This window comes from Mustelus asterias, chromosome 5 (genome assembly GCF_964213995.1).
Source record: "Mustelus asterias chromosome 5, sMusAst1.hap1.1, whole genome shotgun sequence".
NCBI classification, from domain to species: domain Eukaryota; kingdom Metazoa; phylum Chordata; class Chondrichthyes; order Carcharhiniformes; family Triakidae; genus Mustelus; species Mustelus asterias.
In genome coordinates this window covers 63,574,456-63,593,696 of record NC_135805.1, presented here as the reverse complement: position 1 = coordinate 63,593,696, position 19,241 = coordinate 63,574,456, and the positions used below count along the sequence as shown (strand labels likewise).

The window sequence follows — 19,241 nt, the reverse complement described above, 5'->3', positions numbered from 1 at the left end:
TTTATGGATTTAATGCTACCTATACTTGGCAATGACCAAATGCTGGAGACAGGCATAAGCTTGTCTTGTAAGGAGATCAAATTATCCAAAGCAAATATTGGCTAATAAATTGGTTTGTGCTGGCAGCTCGTTTGAACTGGTATAGAGAACAATATCTACATCATAAGGGTAGGTTCGAGGTTTACCCTAGGAGAGCCTGAAGACTTGGACACAGGCAACTTTTCAGTATTGGGGTTGTATTTTCAGCTGCTAGGTCATCAGTCTCAGTGCCTAGGGAGGTGAGTGGGAGGGAGAGCAGGTGATCAGGAGGCAGGGGACAAAGGATTGTACAAAGGTAGGAGATGATCAGGAGAGGGGAAACAATTGGAGCATAAAAGCAATTGGTGAGAGGGAGAGAAATCAGGAGCGAGGGGGTTAATAGGGGCGGTAAACAATTGGCAGAGGGCTAAGAAGGTGGGAAGGTAGGGCAGGCAGAAGTGGTCAAGTGAATGGTGCCAGTGGAGTTCAGCATTGGAGAAGCACTCAGGTTAATATTTTCAAGAAGCCTATCATTTTGACAATGACCTCCAACTGTCCCTTTATGAATTGCTATCAAGCCACATGTAGCTGTGAACTGGATTTTAGCCACCCCACCACACCCCCCATCTCCCCCCCCCCCCCCCCCCCCCCCCACCTCCCCTGCTCCGGCCTACCATGCTTCATTTTCCTTTGCAGCTATTTTACCCATGGCATGAGGAGGCTCACATCAGGTGGGTAACCTGGCAGCCTTTTCTCTGCATTTTGTTGTTAGGCAAGTGTGAGGGGAAACCTCCTTTGAGGGTCCCCTGTGCTCATCAGAGGCACCCCAACCAAGATTATACCCTTTTTATCCCTCCTCCCTGGTCTTTCAAAACCGGCCCCTCACCACAATCACCTCCTTGCTGAGGTCTGCCAGGCAGTCCCCAACAGTACCCCGACATACCATGAAGTCTGTCTCTATAGCCTCCTGTTCTTCAAGGACTGCCTTGTAATCCCAAAAGTGGCCGCTGCTCAAACCTGGTGTTGCTGGAACTACAGAGCTGCTAGCCCATCAGATTAGCGGCTCTCTAAGACAGGACATCCTCTTCAAATGGGGGGTGGAAGTCTCACTCTAAGACAATGCTGCTTCCAGCGTAAAATGGCTACAGCTGATTTATTTTGGTAGGTAGGTTCTCTAATGACTGTTTAGTCAGGGTGAGGCAGAGAATATGGCACCCCATAAAATGCAGTCCCATATCTCTTGAGTTCTGTTCAGTTGAGATTCTCAAATAAGCATTAGATCCCTTATTTGTAAATGGCCTAATGTTGTTTTCAGGCACTGGACAACTCTTATTCTTCCCTAACAAATGTGCAGAACATCACACTTCTAACACACCACATCGGACAATTTAGTGCTCGTGGTGTGGCTATGGGTGTAGATTCAACCAATGTCAGGGGCATTGAATAATTTCATCAAAGATCACTACTAAGCATTTTAAATAAGCCAAGTTGGACCATATTTTGTTTCACTTTACAACACATGCATTTATTGTTATGTTGCTGTTGAATGCAATTCTCCCTTTTATGTTAAAGGGAGATTAAGCCCTTTTTCCATCTTGGGCCTCCTCAAGTACTCACCATAACTGATAAGAAAGGTGGGCAGGCAACCTATTGCTTGACTTCCTTCAGCACAATTTTAAGTTCAGCTGCTCAGTGAGCAAGAATAATACTTTATATGTAATATGTATTTATATGGACTTCAGGGGTTAATTTACGAGGAGAGATTAGACAAATTAGGCCTTTATTCTCTCAAATTCAGAAGGTTGAGGGGTGATCTGACAGAAGTCTACAAAATATTTACAGGGAAGGACAGGGTGGATAAGGATAAGCTGTTTCCATGAGTTGAAGCCTCTAGAACCAGCGACCATAATCTAAAAATTAGGGCCAAGCCATTCAGGAGAGATGTTAGAAAACACTTCCAGACACAGAGAGTGGTGGAGGTTTGGAACTCTTCCTCAAACAGCAGTGGATGCTGGTTCAATTGTCACGTTGAAGTCTGAGATAGACAATGTTTTATTGAGCAGGAGTATCAAAGGATATGAATCTAGGGCAGGTACATGGAGTTAGGCCACAGATCAGCCATGGTCTTATCGAAAAGTGAACCGGGCTCGAGGGATTGAATGCCCTACTACTGTTCCTATATTCCTAAGCCTTAAATTGAACTCTACAGTCATTATATACCCTGCTCTACATTGTACTGTTCCAGACCAACATAAACACAAAAAGAAGTTTGAAAGTCTTTAATAAGTAGAAAGAATTTTAATCTTTGGTTTGTGGTTACATGCTCATGGCACATGACCTTAACCGAGCCATGCTTGTTTCCACATATTGTACTTACTCTTTCATACATTGTCCCTCTGTGTCTGATTAAGTCACAAACACAGCCAAGTACAAGTGCTCTACTTGTAGTATAGTTACATTTTCTGACATTGAGGCCTGAAAGCTCGCCATTCTCTAGAAACCACAAACATGGCAACGAACCAAACTCAGAAAAGTTTAAGGAGAATGCCAAAGTTAAGTAGTAAAGTGATCTCTGCAACTGGGAAACAGTTCATTTGAAATCTGAAGTGTACCTCTGCAGGATTCCACCATGAATGCCATGAATAATATCTGTAATAAAGCATGAATGAGTAGATTAGCTGGTGGCTTATGTGTTGGTTATGGGAAGGAAAGTATTCAATTACATTACTAAAAGCTTCAACACCAGATAATGCAGGGAGGATTTGCAGAGATATGGATATGGTTCGATGGTGAGATGAATGAAAGTTACTGACGGTGATAAAAGGTGCCTTATTGGTCTCTGTGCAACATCACAGTTTCCTCAATGCTGCCAGCAATATTCAGAATTTGGATAAGACCATTTAAAATGATCAGAACAAAGCAGCAGAGAAAGTAAGTTACATTTTTTTCTTAAACTGGTCACGGGTGAAAACATGCCTCTGATAACCCAACATATGCTGGTTGCATGCGTGGCATCACTGGTGCTGTGGAGCCCTGCAGAATGTATTTTATTGGGATTTTCATGTGTTAAGACATGAATTTTCAGCAAATTATAATATATATGTAGAATCTGAGAACACAATAAATAGCAAAAAGGTGGATGAACAGTGATCTTTGAAACAACTGATCAGGTCTAAACTTATTGCATTTTCTAATGAAATAGAATTACCTACAGAGGTTGACTAACTGCACTTCAATTGCTTTACTAACTATTCAACATTTTAGGGCCTCCTGGGCCAAAAGGTGACAAAGGCGATGAAGGTTTGGAGGGAATTCCTGGACTTCCTGGCGAAACTGGGAAGAGAGGTGAGTTCAATAAAAAATGCTACGCGGAAAATAATGTTATGATGTTGAAGAGCGAATCTCCTTTAGATGACTTTACAAAAAACTTTAGCCTAACAAGTTTTGTTCCAAAGGCAAATTTTCCTCAACTGATACCACAACGTAGATGCAAGGAGGAGGATTGCCTATCACAATCAATAATAATTAACAGCAGATGTACTTTCAAAGGAAATCCTGGTAGCAAAAGCCTCCACAAAACAAGAAGCATTAAAAACTGTCAATCCATATTTAAGTGATGCCAAATAAATAATGATAATAAAACAGTTAAATGAGAGTTCTTCAACAAAATAATTTTTAAATTATCATTTATAATTTCCTCATAAATTGCCCATATTTCTTGTAGTCAGTTGAATATATATTTTTAACAGAATAAATAGTTTAAAGTTTATTTATTAGTCACAAATAAGGCTTACATTAACACTGCAATGAAATTACTGTGAAATTCCCCGAATCACCACACTCTGGTGCCTGTTTGGGTCAATGCACCTAACCAGCACGTCTTTCAGACTGTAGGAGGAAACCGGAGCACCTGGAGGAAACTCATGCAGACACGGGAAGAATGTGCAGACTCCACACAGACAGAGACCCAAGCCGGGAATCAAACTCAGGTCCCTGGCACTGTGAGGCAGCATTGTGCCACCATGCCACCCCAGAGATGAAATAGGCAATGGAGGTTTTTGAAGGGACTCATGAACCAGGGCAAATTGGGTCTAGTGTACATATGGGCAGGTTCAGATTGGGCTAAGCAAAGCACACTTCAGACATGCGCCTTCTAACTTGAATCTAGGCACGAGTGCAGGGGTGGAGGAGAGGCAAGAGGGCTGGGGAACGAGAGAGAGTACATTTGTACTTTTATTGTGTGGCACTTTAATTATCTTTTTATTACAGCATTCAAAATATGAGAACTTCTATGTTCCTCTTCGTAATTTTATCTACTTTTAACTGTATTGCTAGAAATCCAGATATTAGTAACTCTTTGTAATTTTCCATTTTAGGTTTACCTGGTCTGGCTGGAGTACCTGGAATAGAAGGACTCAAAGGAGATCCAGGAGAGCGTGGACTACCTGGAATTTCTGTCAAGGGACAAAAAGGATCATGGGGTATGCTGTTATCTTCCCATATTTTTTGTGTATTTGGAGACATGACACTTGGGAGCACTTTGGGTAAAAACAAATGGAACTTTATTTGTGGTGTAAAGTTTATTTATTAGTCACAAGTGAGGCTTACATTAACACTGCTTTAAGTTACTGTGAAACTCCCCCAGTCACCAAACTCCAGCGCCTGTTCAGGTCAACACACCTAATCAGCACATCTTTCGGACTGTGGGAAGAAACCGGAGCCCCCGGAGGAAACCCATGCAGACCCGGTTTGTGTACCCCAAAAATGGTAGTGAGTGGGTGATGGTCCGTCAGCAATGTAAACTCTCTCCTATATAGGAACTGATGGAATTTATTGACTCTGAAGATGATCCCCCATTCAATCTAGGCATAGTTGCTTTTAGATTTGTTCAAGGTTCAAGGTGCAAAAGCAATGTGTCTTTCTTCACCTGATGGCATGATGTGGCAGACCATCGCTCCTACAATTACTACAGTTCACCATGGTGTTATAGCTCTCTTCAAATATTCCCTAACTGACAAATTTCCAACTTCAGCTGGTGTTCCAAAAGGATGCAGACTAGAATCAGGCACTATACATAGGAAAAGCGAGAGTGAGAAACTATTCAAGTTCTATTCCATTAAGAGTTCATGTATAATTATTCTGTCATGGTTCTGATAATCATCCCCCCCCCCCCTCCCCCCCCCCCCCCCCCACCACCTCCTTACCATTTTTGATCATCTACTTTAAGAAAAGAGAATTTCCTTTCCCCCATTGCTGGTGATATATTTTTAACCCAATTCCTCTCCTCAACAAATATTCATGTACCTTCTTCTTAAAAGAGCAAATTGACTCAATTACCTTCTCTGGAAGTTCATTCCAGATTTCCTGAGTTTTTTTGAGGAAGAAAGTTTTTCATAGACCCATAAATCTTCCCAGGACTTGCAGATTTTGCACTTACATCATTTAGTGCTGTGCTTATTGTTTGTTAAGTGGTTTGGTTTTCTTTGTCATTGATTTATAGTGAATCATCACTTCACCTTGGTACGGTCAACATTCTTTCATTATAACACTGATGTTACAATAGGGAAAAATAAAACATTTTAATTCATTCGCTGTAAAGTTCTTCATATCAGACCAGGGACAGGTCAATCCATCATTAGAATAACTCCATCTCTGACTCCCTTCTGGCAATAACTAGCTCTTTCACAGGTCCTGTGGATTGCTATTATAAGAACCTAACTCCAGTTTATACATTTGTGTCATTGATATCCTTTTAGTTTGTGGTCACCGCAACTGCACACCTTATTACAAGATTGGCCTCACCACTGTTCACATATTAGTCTACCATTATCTAGATCAAAGTCTTACTGCACTATTTAATTGGTGCATGTTTCTCCAAAATAATGAATCTACTTGTGGCTCATTATCCACACGCAGACCTTTACTTGGTAAGTTTTAGGGATTTTGAGGTATAAAACCCTTGCAATTCAAATATCTAGGCTCCAAATTCTTAAGTTACAACAATGGGGTCTGCAGTTGTAGCTGACCTAGTAAGAAGTATTCATGAATCATATAGAATGTATTAAGCAAAATGTTATAAATACGTAAGGAAAGCAATGAAGATAGCATGGAAGTTTCTTATCCCTCAAGGCCTAGGATTCCTTGAAGACTGCCAGTGATGCCTTTCTTCTTCAGTCTCTGAAATAATGTTACATTGAACTGTATCACAGAAGAATGACATTATAGAAGCAATGGTGAAACTGTGCCTCTGAGTTTCCAACTTTAATCTCTAAGTCTAATTGTTCCTTGTCCCTTATTAGGAAATAGTCCAAACTATGGTTGGAATTCTCTGGCCTTCCAGCCACATGTTTCTCTGCGGCAGAAGATGGCATGCCGTTCACTAGTGGCAGGATTCTCTGGTCCCATCGCTGTCAGTGGGATTTCCCATTGAAACCATCCCATGCTGCTGGAAACACTTGGGCGGGAATACGCTGCCGCCAAGACCAGAGAATCTCACCGTCAGCAAATAGCCGGAGAATTAAACCCTATCTCTTTTCATTGGTTTAGAGTGAGGGACATCTGGTGTCATCCCAGCTTTGTAATTAGTCATGTAGAGCTGAGACAAATGCCCATCTCTTATTTTCTTTAGGCTCCAGGAGTTATCCTCCATTATAAACACATGACACATCCTTGTAGATAAAGAGCAGTTGTACAATGTGACATCCTCTTCTTAATAATACAAGCTGTTGTAAATAATTCATTTAAACATGTTAACCTATTCCCACTGATACTAAGGTAATTAAAAATATATGTTAGTAGTAGCTCCTAGCAAGGTATCTTCAGGAAATATCTTAGCAAGATATCTTCAGGTGTTCTGTCCTCCAAATATGGTTAATAGTTCAAGGCTTTTAGTAAGCTAGAACTTAATTAAAATATATGGGCCAGAATTCTCCAGACATTGCGGGTGCCCTAGCCGAGATATTTGAATCATCGATAGTCACGGGTGAGGTGCCTGAAGATTGGAGGGTGGCAAATGTTGTGCCTTTGTTTAAAAACTACAGGCCAGTGAGACTCACATCTGTGGTGGGTAAATTGTTGGAAGGTATTTTGAGAGACAGGAACTACAGGCATTTAGAGACGCAAGGACTGATTAGGGACAGTCAGCATGGCTTTGTGAGTGGAAAATCATGTCTCACAAATTTAATTGAGTTTTTTGAAGGGGTAACCAAGAAGATAGATGAGGGCAGTGCAGCTGATGTTGTCTACATGGACTTTAGCAAGGCCTTTGACAAGGTACCGCATGGTAGGTTGTTGCATAAAGTTAAATCTCATGGGATCCAGGGTGAGGTATCTAAATGGATACAAAATTGGCTTCTTGACAGAAGCCAGAGGGTGGTTGTGGAGAGTTGTTTTTCAAACTGGAGGCCTGTGACCAGCGGTGTGCCTCAGGGATCAGTGCTGGGCCCACTGTTATTTGTCATTTATATTAATGATTTGGATGAGAATATAGGAGGCATGGTTAGTAAGTTTGCAGATGACATCAAGATTGGTGGCAGGGTGGACAGTGAGGAAGGTTATCTCCAATTGCAGCGGGATCATGATCAATTGGGCCAGTGGGCTGACGAATGGCAGATAGAGTTTAATTTAGACAAATGCGAGGTGATGCATTTTGGTAGATTGAACCAGGGCAGGACTTACTCAGTTAATGGTAAGGCGTTGGGGAGAGTTACAGAACAAAGAGATCTAGGGGTACATGTTCATAGCTCCTTGAAAGTGGAGTCGCAGGTGGACAGAGTGGTGAAGAAGGCATTCGGCATGCTTGGTTTCATCAGTCAGAACATTGAATACAGGAGTTGGGACGTCTTGTTGAAGTTGTACAAGACATTGGTAAGGCCACATTTGGAATACTGTGTGCAATTCTGGTCACCCTATTATAGAAAGGATATTATTAAACTAGAAAGAGTGCAGAAAAGATTTACTAGGATACTACCGGGACTTGATGGATTGAGTTATAAGGAGAAGCTGAATAGACTGGGACTTTTTTCTCTGGAGCGTAGGAGGCTGAGGGGTGACCTTATAGAGGTCTATAAAATAGACCTCTATAAGGTTATTGTTCAACCGGAGCAAGGCTGAGAGGAGCGATTTGTAATACAGTAAAAAGGGTAAGGGAATAACTTTATTTTCATTACGTTATCGCGGGGTTTCTCTTTTACGAGTTTAAGGGAAAAGCAGAAGTAGGCCGGGCGTGGTCACCACCTGGGAAAAAGAAGAAAAATTTATTAAGCACACGGGAGCTTTAAAAAACAGGCCGCACTATCCAGCAGGCAGCGTCGTTAGCGGGCAGCGGAGTGAGCAGGTAGCAGAGTGAGGGCTGAAGGGCTTTGGCTCAACGGGCTTAGGAGGAAACGGGCGAGGCAGCGTAGGTTTAGTGCTTTGTTTATAAGTTTTTTCCTGTAAAAACTAAGCATATACAATAAGGATGGAGGGTCATGTGATGTGTTGTTTCTGCATGATGTGGGAGCTGGTGGACCCCACTGTGGTTCCCAGTGAGCATGTCTGCAGTAAGTGTTGGTTGCTTGAGGAACTCCGGCTCAGGGTTGATGAGCTGGAATCTGAGCTTTGGACACTGCGACACATCAGGGAGGGGGAGAGTTACCTGGACGTTGTGTTTCAGGAGGCAGTCACACCCCTTAGAAAAACTACCTTGAATTCAGACAGTGGTCAGGGACAAGAGGGTGTGGCTGCGAGTGAGGCAGGTAGAGGGATCCAGGGAGTAGTGTTACCGGAGCCTCAGTCCCTGAACCTGTCCAACAGGTTCGAGATTCTTGTTACCTGTGTGGACGGGCACATATGGGAATGCAGGGAGGATGAGCAAACTGACCACAGCACCATGGTACAGGGAGCCGTTCAAGTGGGGGGAGAAAAAAGAAATGTAGTGGTAATTGGGGATAGTATAGTTAGGGGCATTAACACTGTTCTCTGTGACCAGGATTGAGAATCCCGAAGGTTGTGTTGCCTGCCTGGTGCTCGGGTTCTGGATATCTCATCTGGGCTGCAGAGTAACTTGGAGTGGGAGGGTAAAGATCCAGTTGTCGTGGTCCACATAGGTGCCAACGATATAGGAAGAACAGGAACTGAGGTTCTGCTGAGGGAATATGAAAAGCTAGGATCTAAATTGAAAAGCAGAACAAAAAAGGTAATAATCTCTGGATTACTACCTGAGCCACAAGCGAATTGGCACAGGGTTAAGAAGATTAAGGAGGTAAATGCGTGGCTCAAAGATTGGTGTGGGAGGAAGGGGTTTGAATTCATGGGACATTGGCACCAGTATTGGGGAAGATGGGACCTGTTCCGATGGGATGGTCTTCATCTGAATCGTGCTGGGACCAGAGTCCTGGCGAATCGTATAGGGCTGTAGATAGGGCTTTAAACTAAAGAGGGGGGGGAGGGTTCAGTGGTATGGAGAATTAGAAAATCAAAGGTAAAGGAGAGGGTAGGAGTGCAGGTTAATGATGAGGACTTTCAATTAGTTAAAGGAGACGAGCCTCAGGAGAGGTTAGTAAAGTTTCCAGACCACGTAATAGAACAAGGAGTATAGAAGATGGCAGGAATCTAACCTCAGGCAAAGTAAAAAAGGTGACAAGTATGAGAAGGGAGATGGTCAACACAGTGCAGGGAGTTGGGCTGGGGAAGAAAAACCAGTCTGTGATAGGAAGGGACAGAGCATGCAAACAAAGGAATGCACTAACAAATCGGGTCCAGGTAGGAAAGACTAACATAAAGACACTTTACCTGAATGCACGTAGCATTCGAAACAAAGTGAATGAGTTGACAGCACAAATTAATACATATGGGTATGATCTAGTGGCCATTACAGAAACGTGGTTGCAGGGTGACCAGGACTGGGAACTAAACTTCCACGGGCATCAGACAATTCGGAAGGATAGACAGGAAGGAAAAGGAGGTGGGGTAGCTCTGTTAATTAAGGATAACATCAGGGTGGTAGTGAGAGACGATGTAGGCTCTAAGGAGCAAAATATGGAATCAATGTGGGTGGAGATAAGGAATAGTAAGGGGAAAAAGTCACTGGTGGGCGTAGTCTATAGGCCCCCAAATAATAACTTCAAAGTGGGGCGGGCTATAAACAAACAAATAACAGATGCATGTAGAAATGGAACAGCAATAATCATGGGGGATTTTAATCTCCATATTGATTGGTCAACTCAAGTCGGATACGGTGCACTTGAGGAAGAGTTCTTAGAATGCTGTCACGATAGTTTCCTCGAACAGTATGTTACAGAACCTACGAGGGAGCAAGCTATCTTGGATCTGGTCCTGTGTAATGAGGCAGGTAAAATAAATGATCTCCTTGTGAGGGATCCTCTTGGAATGAGTGACCACAATATGGTTGAATTTCTAATACAGATGGAGGGTGAGAAAGTAGGGTCCCAAACCAGTGTCCTCTGCTTGAACAAGGGGGATTACAATAGGATGAGGGCAGAGATGGCTAATGTAGACTGGGAACACAGACTAATTGGTGGGACAGTTGAGGAACAGTGGAGGATTTTTAAGGAGATTTTTCTCAGTACTCACGAAAAATATATTCCAGTGAAAAAGAAGGGATGTAAGAAAAGGGATAACCAGCCATGGATAACTAAGGAGATAAAGGAGAGTATCAAATTAAAAACCAATGCATACAGAGTAGCCAAGATTAGTGGGGAATTAGAGGATTGGGAAGGCTTTAAAAAGCAACAAAGAACTACTAAGAAAGCAATAAAGAAAGGAAAGATAGATTATGAAAGTAAACTAGCACAAAATATTAAAACTGATAGTAAGAGTTTTTACAAATATATAAAAAGGAAAAGATTGGCTAAAGTAAATGTTGGTCCCTTAGAAGATGAGAAGGGGGATTTAATAATGGGAAATGAGGAAATGGCTGAGGCCTTAAACAAGTTTTTTGTGTCGGTCTTCACAATGGAAGACACAAATAGCATACCAAAAATAGACGGTCATGGGATTGTAGTGGGTGAGGACCTTAAAACGATCACTATTACTAAAGAGGTAGTGCTGGGTAGGCTAATGGGACTAAAGGTGGACAAGTCCCCTGGTCCGATGAAATGCATTCCAGGGTACTAAAAGAAATGGCAGAGGCAATAGCAAATGCATTAGTTGTAATCTATCAAAATTCACTGGACTCTGGGGAGGTGCCAGCTGATTGGAAAACAGCTAATGTAACGCCACTGTTTAAAAAAAGAGGTAGAAAAAAGGCAGGTAACTACAGGCCGGTTAGCTTAACATCCGTAGTTGGGAAAATGCTGGAATCTATCATAAAGGAATAAATAGCAGGACATCTGGATAAGAATGGTTCAATCAAGCAGACGCAGCATGGATTCAGGAAGGGAAAGTCATGTTTGAATAAATTACTGGAGTTTTTTGAGGAGGTGACGAGTGCGGTTGACAGGGGGGAACCGGTGGATGTATTGTATTTGGATTTCCAGAAGGCTTTCGATAAGGTGCCTCACAAAAGGTTACTGCAAAAGATAAAGGTGCACGGAGTTGGGGGTAAAGTGTTAGCGTGGATTGAAGAATGGCTATCTAACAGAAAACAGAGAGTAGGTATAAATGGGTGCTTTTCTGATTGGCAATCCGTGACTAGTGGCATGCCGCAGGGATCAGTGCTGGGGCCTCAACTATTTACCATATACATAGATGATCTGGAGGAGGGGATCGAGTGTGGGGTAACAAAGTTTGCGGATGACACTAAGATGGGTGGGAAAGCAAATTGCGTGGAAGACACAGAGAGTCTGCAGAGAGATTTGGATAGGTTAAGTGAATGGGCGAGGATCTGGCAGATGGAGTATAACGTTGGTAAGTGTGAGGTTATCCACTTTGGAAGGAATAATAGGAAAAGGGACTATTATTTAAACGGTGAAAAATTACAACATGCTTCTGTGCAGAGGGACCTGGGCGTCCTTGTACATGAATCACAAAAACACAGTTTGCAGGTGCAGCAGGTGGTCAAGAAGGCAAATGGAATGTTGGCCTTTATCGCAAGAGGGATGGAGTATAGAAGCAAGGAGGTCATGCTGCAACTGTACAAGGTGCTGGTGAGGCCGCACCTAGAGTACTGTGTACAGTTTTGGTCCCCTTATTTAAGAAAGGATGTATTGGCTTTGGAAGGGGTTGATTCCGGAGATGGGGGGGGTTGGCTTATGAGGAGAGATTGAGCAGACTGGGCCTGTACTCTTTGGAGTTTAGAAGGTTGAGGGGAGATCTTATAGAGACATATAAGATAAAGAAGGGGCTAGACAGGGTAGAAACATTGAGATTGTTTCCACTTACAATGGAAACAAGAACTAGGGGGTATAGCCTCAAAATACGGGGGAGTCAATTTAGAACAGAGTTGAGGAGGAACTTCTTCTCCCAGAGGGTAGTGAATCTTTGGAATTCTCTGCCCAATGAAACGGTAGAGGCTACCTCATTAAATGTGTTTAAGTCACAGATAGATAGGTTTTTAGCCAATAAGGGAATTAAGGGTTATGGGGGCGGGCGGGTAAGTGGAACTGAACCCACTATCAGATCAGCCATGATCTTATTGAATGGCGGAGCAGGCGTGAGGGGCCAGATGGCCTACTCCTGCTTCTATTTCTTATGTACTTATAATGAGGGGCATAGACAAGGTAGATAGTCAATATCTTTTCCCAAAGGTAGGGGAGACTAAAACTAGAGGGCATAGGTTTAAGGTGAGAGGGGAGAGATACAAAAGTGTCCAGAGGGGCAATTTTTTCACACAGAGGGTGGTGAATGTCTGGAACAAGCTGCCAGAGGTAGTAGTAGAGGCAGGTACAATTTTATCTATTAAAAAGCATTTAGATAGTTACATGGGTATGATGGGTATAGAGGGATATGGGCCAAATGCGGGCAATTGGGATTAGTTTAGGGGTTTTAAAAAAAAAAGGGCGGCATGGACAAGTTGGGCTGAAGAGCCTGTTTCTATTACTCTATTCATGCCCTGCTGCTGCTGACAGAGAGTATGGCGAATTTGCCGTTCAGCCAAATCTCCGCTCACTGCAGCGGAACTGGAGAATCCCGCTGGAGTGAACGGCTGGTTCTTGTTTCAAGCTGCACAAATCGAATCCTTTGCTTATTTCTTGAAAGCTGACAAGGAATCCTTGGATTGCACAGTGTAATTAAAACAAATACCAGAACCTGAACCTAGATCTTTTGACATCATTAAAGTCATTGGTTCATCAAGAATAGTTCCATACAAACTTCTGCCTTCCTGTTCCCAGGATACCTTAAATGTTAATGATCTCACCAGCAGAAATTCATACTGAACTATGTACAAAATGGCTAAGGTACTACACTGAAATGTTACTTCAAACCAACATGGAACCCAACCTGGTATCAAAGGTTTACAGATTCATAACCAAATTGAACATCGGTACGGTAGCACAGTGGTGAGCACTGCTGCCTCACTGCACCAGGGACCCAGGTTCAATTCCCAGCTTGGTTCACTGTCTGTGTGGAGTTCACACATTCTCCCCATGTCTCCGTGCGTTTCCTCCCACAGTCCAAAAGATGGTTAGGTGAGTTGGCCATGCTAAATTCTCCTTCAGTGTATCTGAATAGGCACCAGAGTGTGGCAACTAGGGGATTTTCACAGTAACTTCATTGCAGTGTTAATGTAAGCCAACTTGTGACACTAAAAAAGAAACTAAACTTACCTTTGGAAAGATGTCTCAATCCAGGTTTTGGGGCGGCGCGGTAACACAGTGGTTAGCACTGCTGCCTCACAGTGCCAGAGACCCGGGTTCGATTCTGGCCTCAGGTCACTGTCTGTGTGGAGTTTGCACATTCTCCCCGTGTCTGCGTGGGTTTCCTCCGAGTGCTCTGGTTTCCTCCCACAATCCAAAGATATGCAGGATAGATGGATTGGCTATGCTAAATTGACCCTAGTGTCAGGGGATTAGCGGGGTAAATGTGTGGGGTTGCGGGATTGGGGCCTGGGTGGGATTGTGGTTGGTGCAAGCCCAATAGGCCAAATGGCCTCCTTCTGCACTGTAGGGATTCTATGATTTTATGATAACAATATTACCATCTACTGTGTATATATTGTACACCATATATCATTCACAAACTACTCTTAAATTTCTTGAGAATTCGAGGATAAACTCTATCTGGCAATGAGCCCTATTGACATTCAATGCTTCATTAAGAGAAGTCATAGAACAGATTGCTGTGGAACATAAGAAGTTACTTTTTTCCAGGCAGAAAATTTTCTATGAATCATATTATTCTGTGATTTTGTTAAGCCATGTAGAAAATGTCATTTATTCCATGAACCACAACTTCCTCTCTTAACTCAACATTTTCTTAAATGCTTGTAGCAAATCCAAGTAAATTGTCCAGAATTTGAAAAGGGAGACATGGTGCCGAAACTTTTTATTTGCGCTATTTAGGACAAATGCAAGAATACCAAATTTCAAACAAACGCCGCAATTTATACAATAGTAGTAAAGTTGGTTGGCAAGTCAACTCTGACTGGCTGAGGCATTGCCATGGAGACAACTCTTATAGCATGTGGATCTATACAAATCCCAACATGTATATTGATTAGTAAAGTAAAGGTAGGCTTGCAGTAGACAATAGTGGAGAACCCATTGGCAGTTTTCTCAACTAGCATGTCGAGGAAAGGGAGCCCATTAGACTGCCCCATATCAAAAGTGACTCTGAGTGCTGGGTGGAGTGAATGCAGTTCTTAATGAATAGTCCTGCCATTAGCCACACTAACAATCAATTTAAGATAATCAGTTGAACTTGTAACAAGGCTCATTTACACTTGCCAGAAGTGACATACATTTATATGTAAGGACCTGTTTTTTGCAAATAAAAGGAATATGTTTAAGCCTTGTGACTTTTTTGAGTTACCTGGGAATTTGAAAAGTCTAAAGTTCTCCATTGCTTTCTCCATGGCAATGCCTTGGCCAATCAGAAACAATTTGTCAACCGATCAGCACACTTTTCTCCTTTAGTATAAATTGTTATGATTGTTTGAAATTTGGCATTCTTACGTTTATCCTGATGAATGCAAGACAAAAAGCTTCTGCAACATGACTCAATTTTCTGAAATATTCAAGTAAATTACAACTATTTAGTTACATTTTCAAAGAATTCCATTAAATTTCTAAAGCCAAGGCTTTAGAAAGTGAACCTTCTCTGAACTGCTTCTAACGCAATTATATTTTTCAAATAAGAATACTAAAATTGTAAATAGTATTCCAGATGTTGTCTCACCAAAGCTCCATATATTGGCAGTAAAATTTCCCTGCTTTTATATTCCATTCCCCTTGCACTAAATGCCAACATTCCATTTGGCTTCATAATCACTTGCTGTACCTGCACACTATTTTTTTGTGATTCATGTACTTGGACATTCAGATTCCATTTAATTTTATTAATCTCTCTCCATTTAAATAGTATATTTGTATATATATTTATATAATAGTGTAATGTGACCTATGGAGCCTGGAACATTCTGCATCTGTGAAAAGTAATAGCCTGGATTTCACAGTCAGCAGCAAGACATGGTGAAAGAAACTGACCTTGAAGACAGATGCCTACAAAGATATATCAATATCTATGGCCTAAATTTTCCTTTCACAATGTTACTTTGATTCTGGTGTCAGTTCATGGGAACTTCAGTGTCCAGCAATACTGATGTCCTCAAGTAGGTTAAACATCCAATCATATTACAAAGGAATACGTAGGATATATGACACAGAAACGATTCAGCCCAATCAGTTCATGCTGGTGTTTGAGCCTCCTCCCACTACATTTCCTCATCAAAATATATCACTAGAATTCTCTAATCTCTTCTTCATGTGCATTGAAGAATTCTCACAGAATCAGAGCCATGGGGGCAACTATTGCTGCTGGTGATGCCCTCTTTGGGCATGGAGCCTCTGGAAAGCAAAATTCAACCTGCACACAACCCCCCTTCCCCAACCCCATTCCCCCTACAACCTCCCATGCCCTCCAACAGCCAGGGAAGCCACTGGAAGGTTGCCTCAATGCAACTGGTGGATTTCCCATTTGACAGAATGCCATGCCACTATTGGGGTGGCATGGACCCGGGTTCGATTCCTGGCTTGCGTCACTGTCTGTGTGGAGTTTGCACGTTCTCCCCCTGTCTGCGTGGGTTTCCTCTGGGTGCTCCGGTTTCCTCCCACGGTTGAAAGATGTGCTGGTTAGGTGCATTGACCCGAACAGGCGCCGGAGTGTGGTGACTAGGGGAATTTCACAGTAACTTCATTGCAATGTTAATGTAAGCCTTACTTGTGACTAATAAATAAACTTTACTGGCCAAATGCTGGCAACCAGACAGATTGGCTGTCACTAGGCCAATTAATTGGCATAATTGGCTGCTCACCTCCTGTCCCTTCCAAAGCCTTTTGCTATCATTTTCCCACTTTTCTCACTTCCCAATTTGTCAGCAAAGCCGTCAAGTAGGAGAAGTCAGAGCACTCTACTTATTATGCCTCACTAGCCGAACATCATATTCCTATAAGGAGTTCTTTCTCCTCTTTCAGCTAATTTCTTATACATGTTCTAGCATTTTCTATGACACTCAGCTCCTTACGGTAATGTTGGTGCTTTGTGAAATAATTATCAATTCCCACTATGACAGTTCAAACTTAAATTCCAACTTAAATTCCGAGTATAAAATTTGAAATAAGCTATCTCTCTCCCTACCTCTGAATTATATGTGGCTTTTTATAATTCCAAGATGAACTTTTAGAATTTATGTTATGCCCATTGTTGGTGATTGAATTGTAAATTATAAAAATGGGTTAGTAAATTTGTGGATGACAATTGTAACTACCATTGCCTGCATATACTGTTTACTAACCCATCCTTCTACGCCCTCATCGAGGTCATTTATAAAAATGACAAACTGCAGTGGCCCCAAAACAGATCCTTGCGGTACACCACTAGTAACTGAACTCCAGGATGAACATTTCCCATCAGCCACCACCCTCTGTCTTCTTACAGCTAGCCAATTCCTGATCCAAACCGCTAAATCACCCTCAATCCCATGCATCCGTATTTTCTGCAATAGCTTACCGTGAGGAACCTTACCAAAAGCTTTACTGAAATCCATATACACCACATCAACTGCTTTACCCTCATCCACCTCTTTGGTCGCCTTCTCAAAGAACTCAATAAGGTTTGTGAGGCACGACCTACGCTTCACAAAACTGTGTTGACTATCCCTAATCAAATTATTCCTTTCTAGATGATTATAAATCCTATCTCTGCCCACAACAGAAGTAAGGCTCACTGGTCTATAATTACCAGGGTTGTCTCTACTCCCCTTCTTGAATAAGGGGGCAACATTTGCTATCCTCCAGTCCTCTGGCACTATTCCTGTAGACAATGACGACATAAAGATCAAGGCCAAAGGCGCTGCAATCTCTTCCCGAGCCTCCCAGAGAATCCTAGGATAATTCCCATCTGGCCCAGGGGACTTATCTATTTTCACATTTTCCAGAGTTGCTAACACCTCCTCCTTATTAACCTCAATCCCGTCTAGTCTAATAGCCTGTATCTCTTAACTCTCTCTTTAGGTCCTTCCTGGCTAACTTGTAACTCTCAAGCACCCTAACTGAGCCTTCACGCCTCATCTTTACATAAGTCTCCTTCTCCCTCTTCATAAGAGATTCAACTTCTTTAGTAAACCATGGTTCCCTCGCTCGACCACTTCCTCCCTGCTTGACAGGTACATACTTATCAAGGACACGCAGTAGCTGTTCCTTGAACAAGCTCCACATTTCAATTGTGCCCATCCCTTGCAGTTTCCTTCCCCAACCTATGCATCCTAAATCTCGCCTAATCGCATCATAATCTCCTTTCCCCCAGCTATAACTCTTGTCCTTTGGTATATACCTATCCCTTTCCATCGCTAAAGTAAACGTAACCGAATTGTGGTCACTATCACCAAAGTGCTCACCTACTTCCAAATCTAACACCTGGTCTGGTTCATTACCCAGTACCAAATCCAATGTGGCCTTGCCTCTTGTTGGCCTATCAACATACTGTGTCAGGAAACCCTCCTGCACACATTGGACAAAAACTGACCCTTCTAAAGTACTCGAACTATAGCTTTTCCAGTCAATATTTGTAAAGTTAAAGTCCCCATAACAACTACCCTGTTACTTTCGCTCCTATCCAGAATCATCTTTGCAATCCTTTCCTCTACATCTCTGGGGCCTATAGAAAACTCCCAACAGGGTGACCTCTCCTTTCCTGTTTCTAACCTCAGCCCATACTACCTCAGTAGATGAGTCCTCATTAAACGTCCTTTCTGCCACTGTAATACTGTCCTTGACTAACAATGCCACACTTCCCCCTCTTTTACCACCTTCCCTACTCTTACTGAAACATCTAAACCCTGGAACCTACAACAACCATTCCTGTCCCTGCTCTATCCATGTCTCCGAGATGGCCACAACATCGAAGTCCCAGGTACCAACCCATGCTGCAAGTTCACCCACCTTATTCCGGATGCTCCTGGCGTTGAAGTAGACACACTTCAAACCACCTTCCTGCCTGCCGGTACACTCCCGCGACGTTGAAACCTTATCCATAACCTCACTACTCTCAACCTCCTGTACACTGGAGCTACAATTCAGGTTCCCATCCCCCTGTTGAATTAGTTTAAACCCTCCCAAAGACCATTAGCAAATTTCCCCCCCAGGATATTGGTATCCCTCTGGTTCAGGTGTCGACCATCCCGTTTGTAGAGGTCCCACCTACCCCAGAATGAGCCCCAATTGTCCAGGTATCTGAATCCCTCCCTCCTGCTTCATCCCTGTAGCCACGTGTTCAACTGCTCTCTCTCCCTATTCCTCTCCTCACTATCACGTGGCACGGGTAACAAACCAGAGATAACAACTCTGTTTGTTCTTGCCCTAAGCTTCCACCCTAACTCCCTGAATTTCTGCCTTACATCCCCATCCCTTTTCCTACCTATGTCTTGGGTGCCTATGTGAACCACGACTTGGGGCTCCCCCTCTCCCTTAAGAATCCCGAAAACACGATCTGAGACATCACAGACCCTGGCACCTGGGAGGCAGCACACCAGCCGCGAGTCCCTCTCGTTCCCACAGAATCTCCTATCTGTCCCCCTAACTATGGAGTCCCCAATGACTAATGTTCTACTCCTCTCCCCCTTCCCTTCT

General features: G+C 42.8%; 1 protein-coding gene across 1 annotated transcript in view; it reads left to right on the top strand.

The window, feature by feature from the left end:
• The window catches only part of LOC144493570 (scavenger receptor class A member 5-like), a 93,537-nt gene that overhangs the window by 45,497 nt on the left and 28,799 nt on the right, over positions 1 to 19,241 (top strand). Inside the window, exons 5-6 of the mRNA XM_078212673.1 lie at positions 3,283 to 3,363; positions 4,395 to 4,499. Coding sequence (XP_078068799.1) covers positions 3,283 to 3,363; positions 4,395 to 4,499 — 186 coding nt within the window. The remainder of the gene's footprint in view (positions 1 to 3,282; positions 3,364 to 4,394; positions 4,500 to 19,241) is intronic.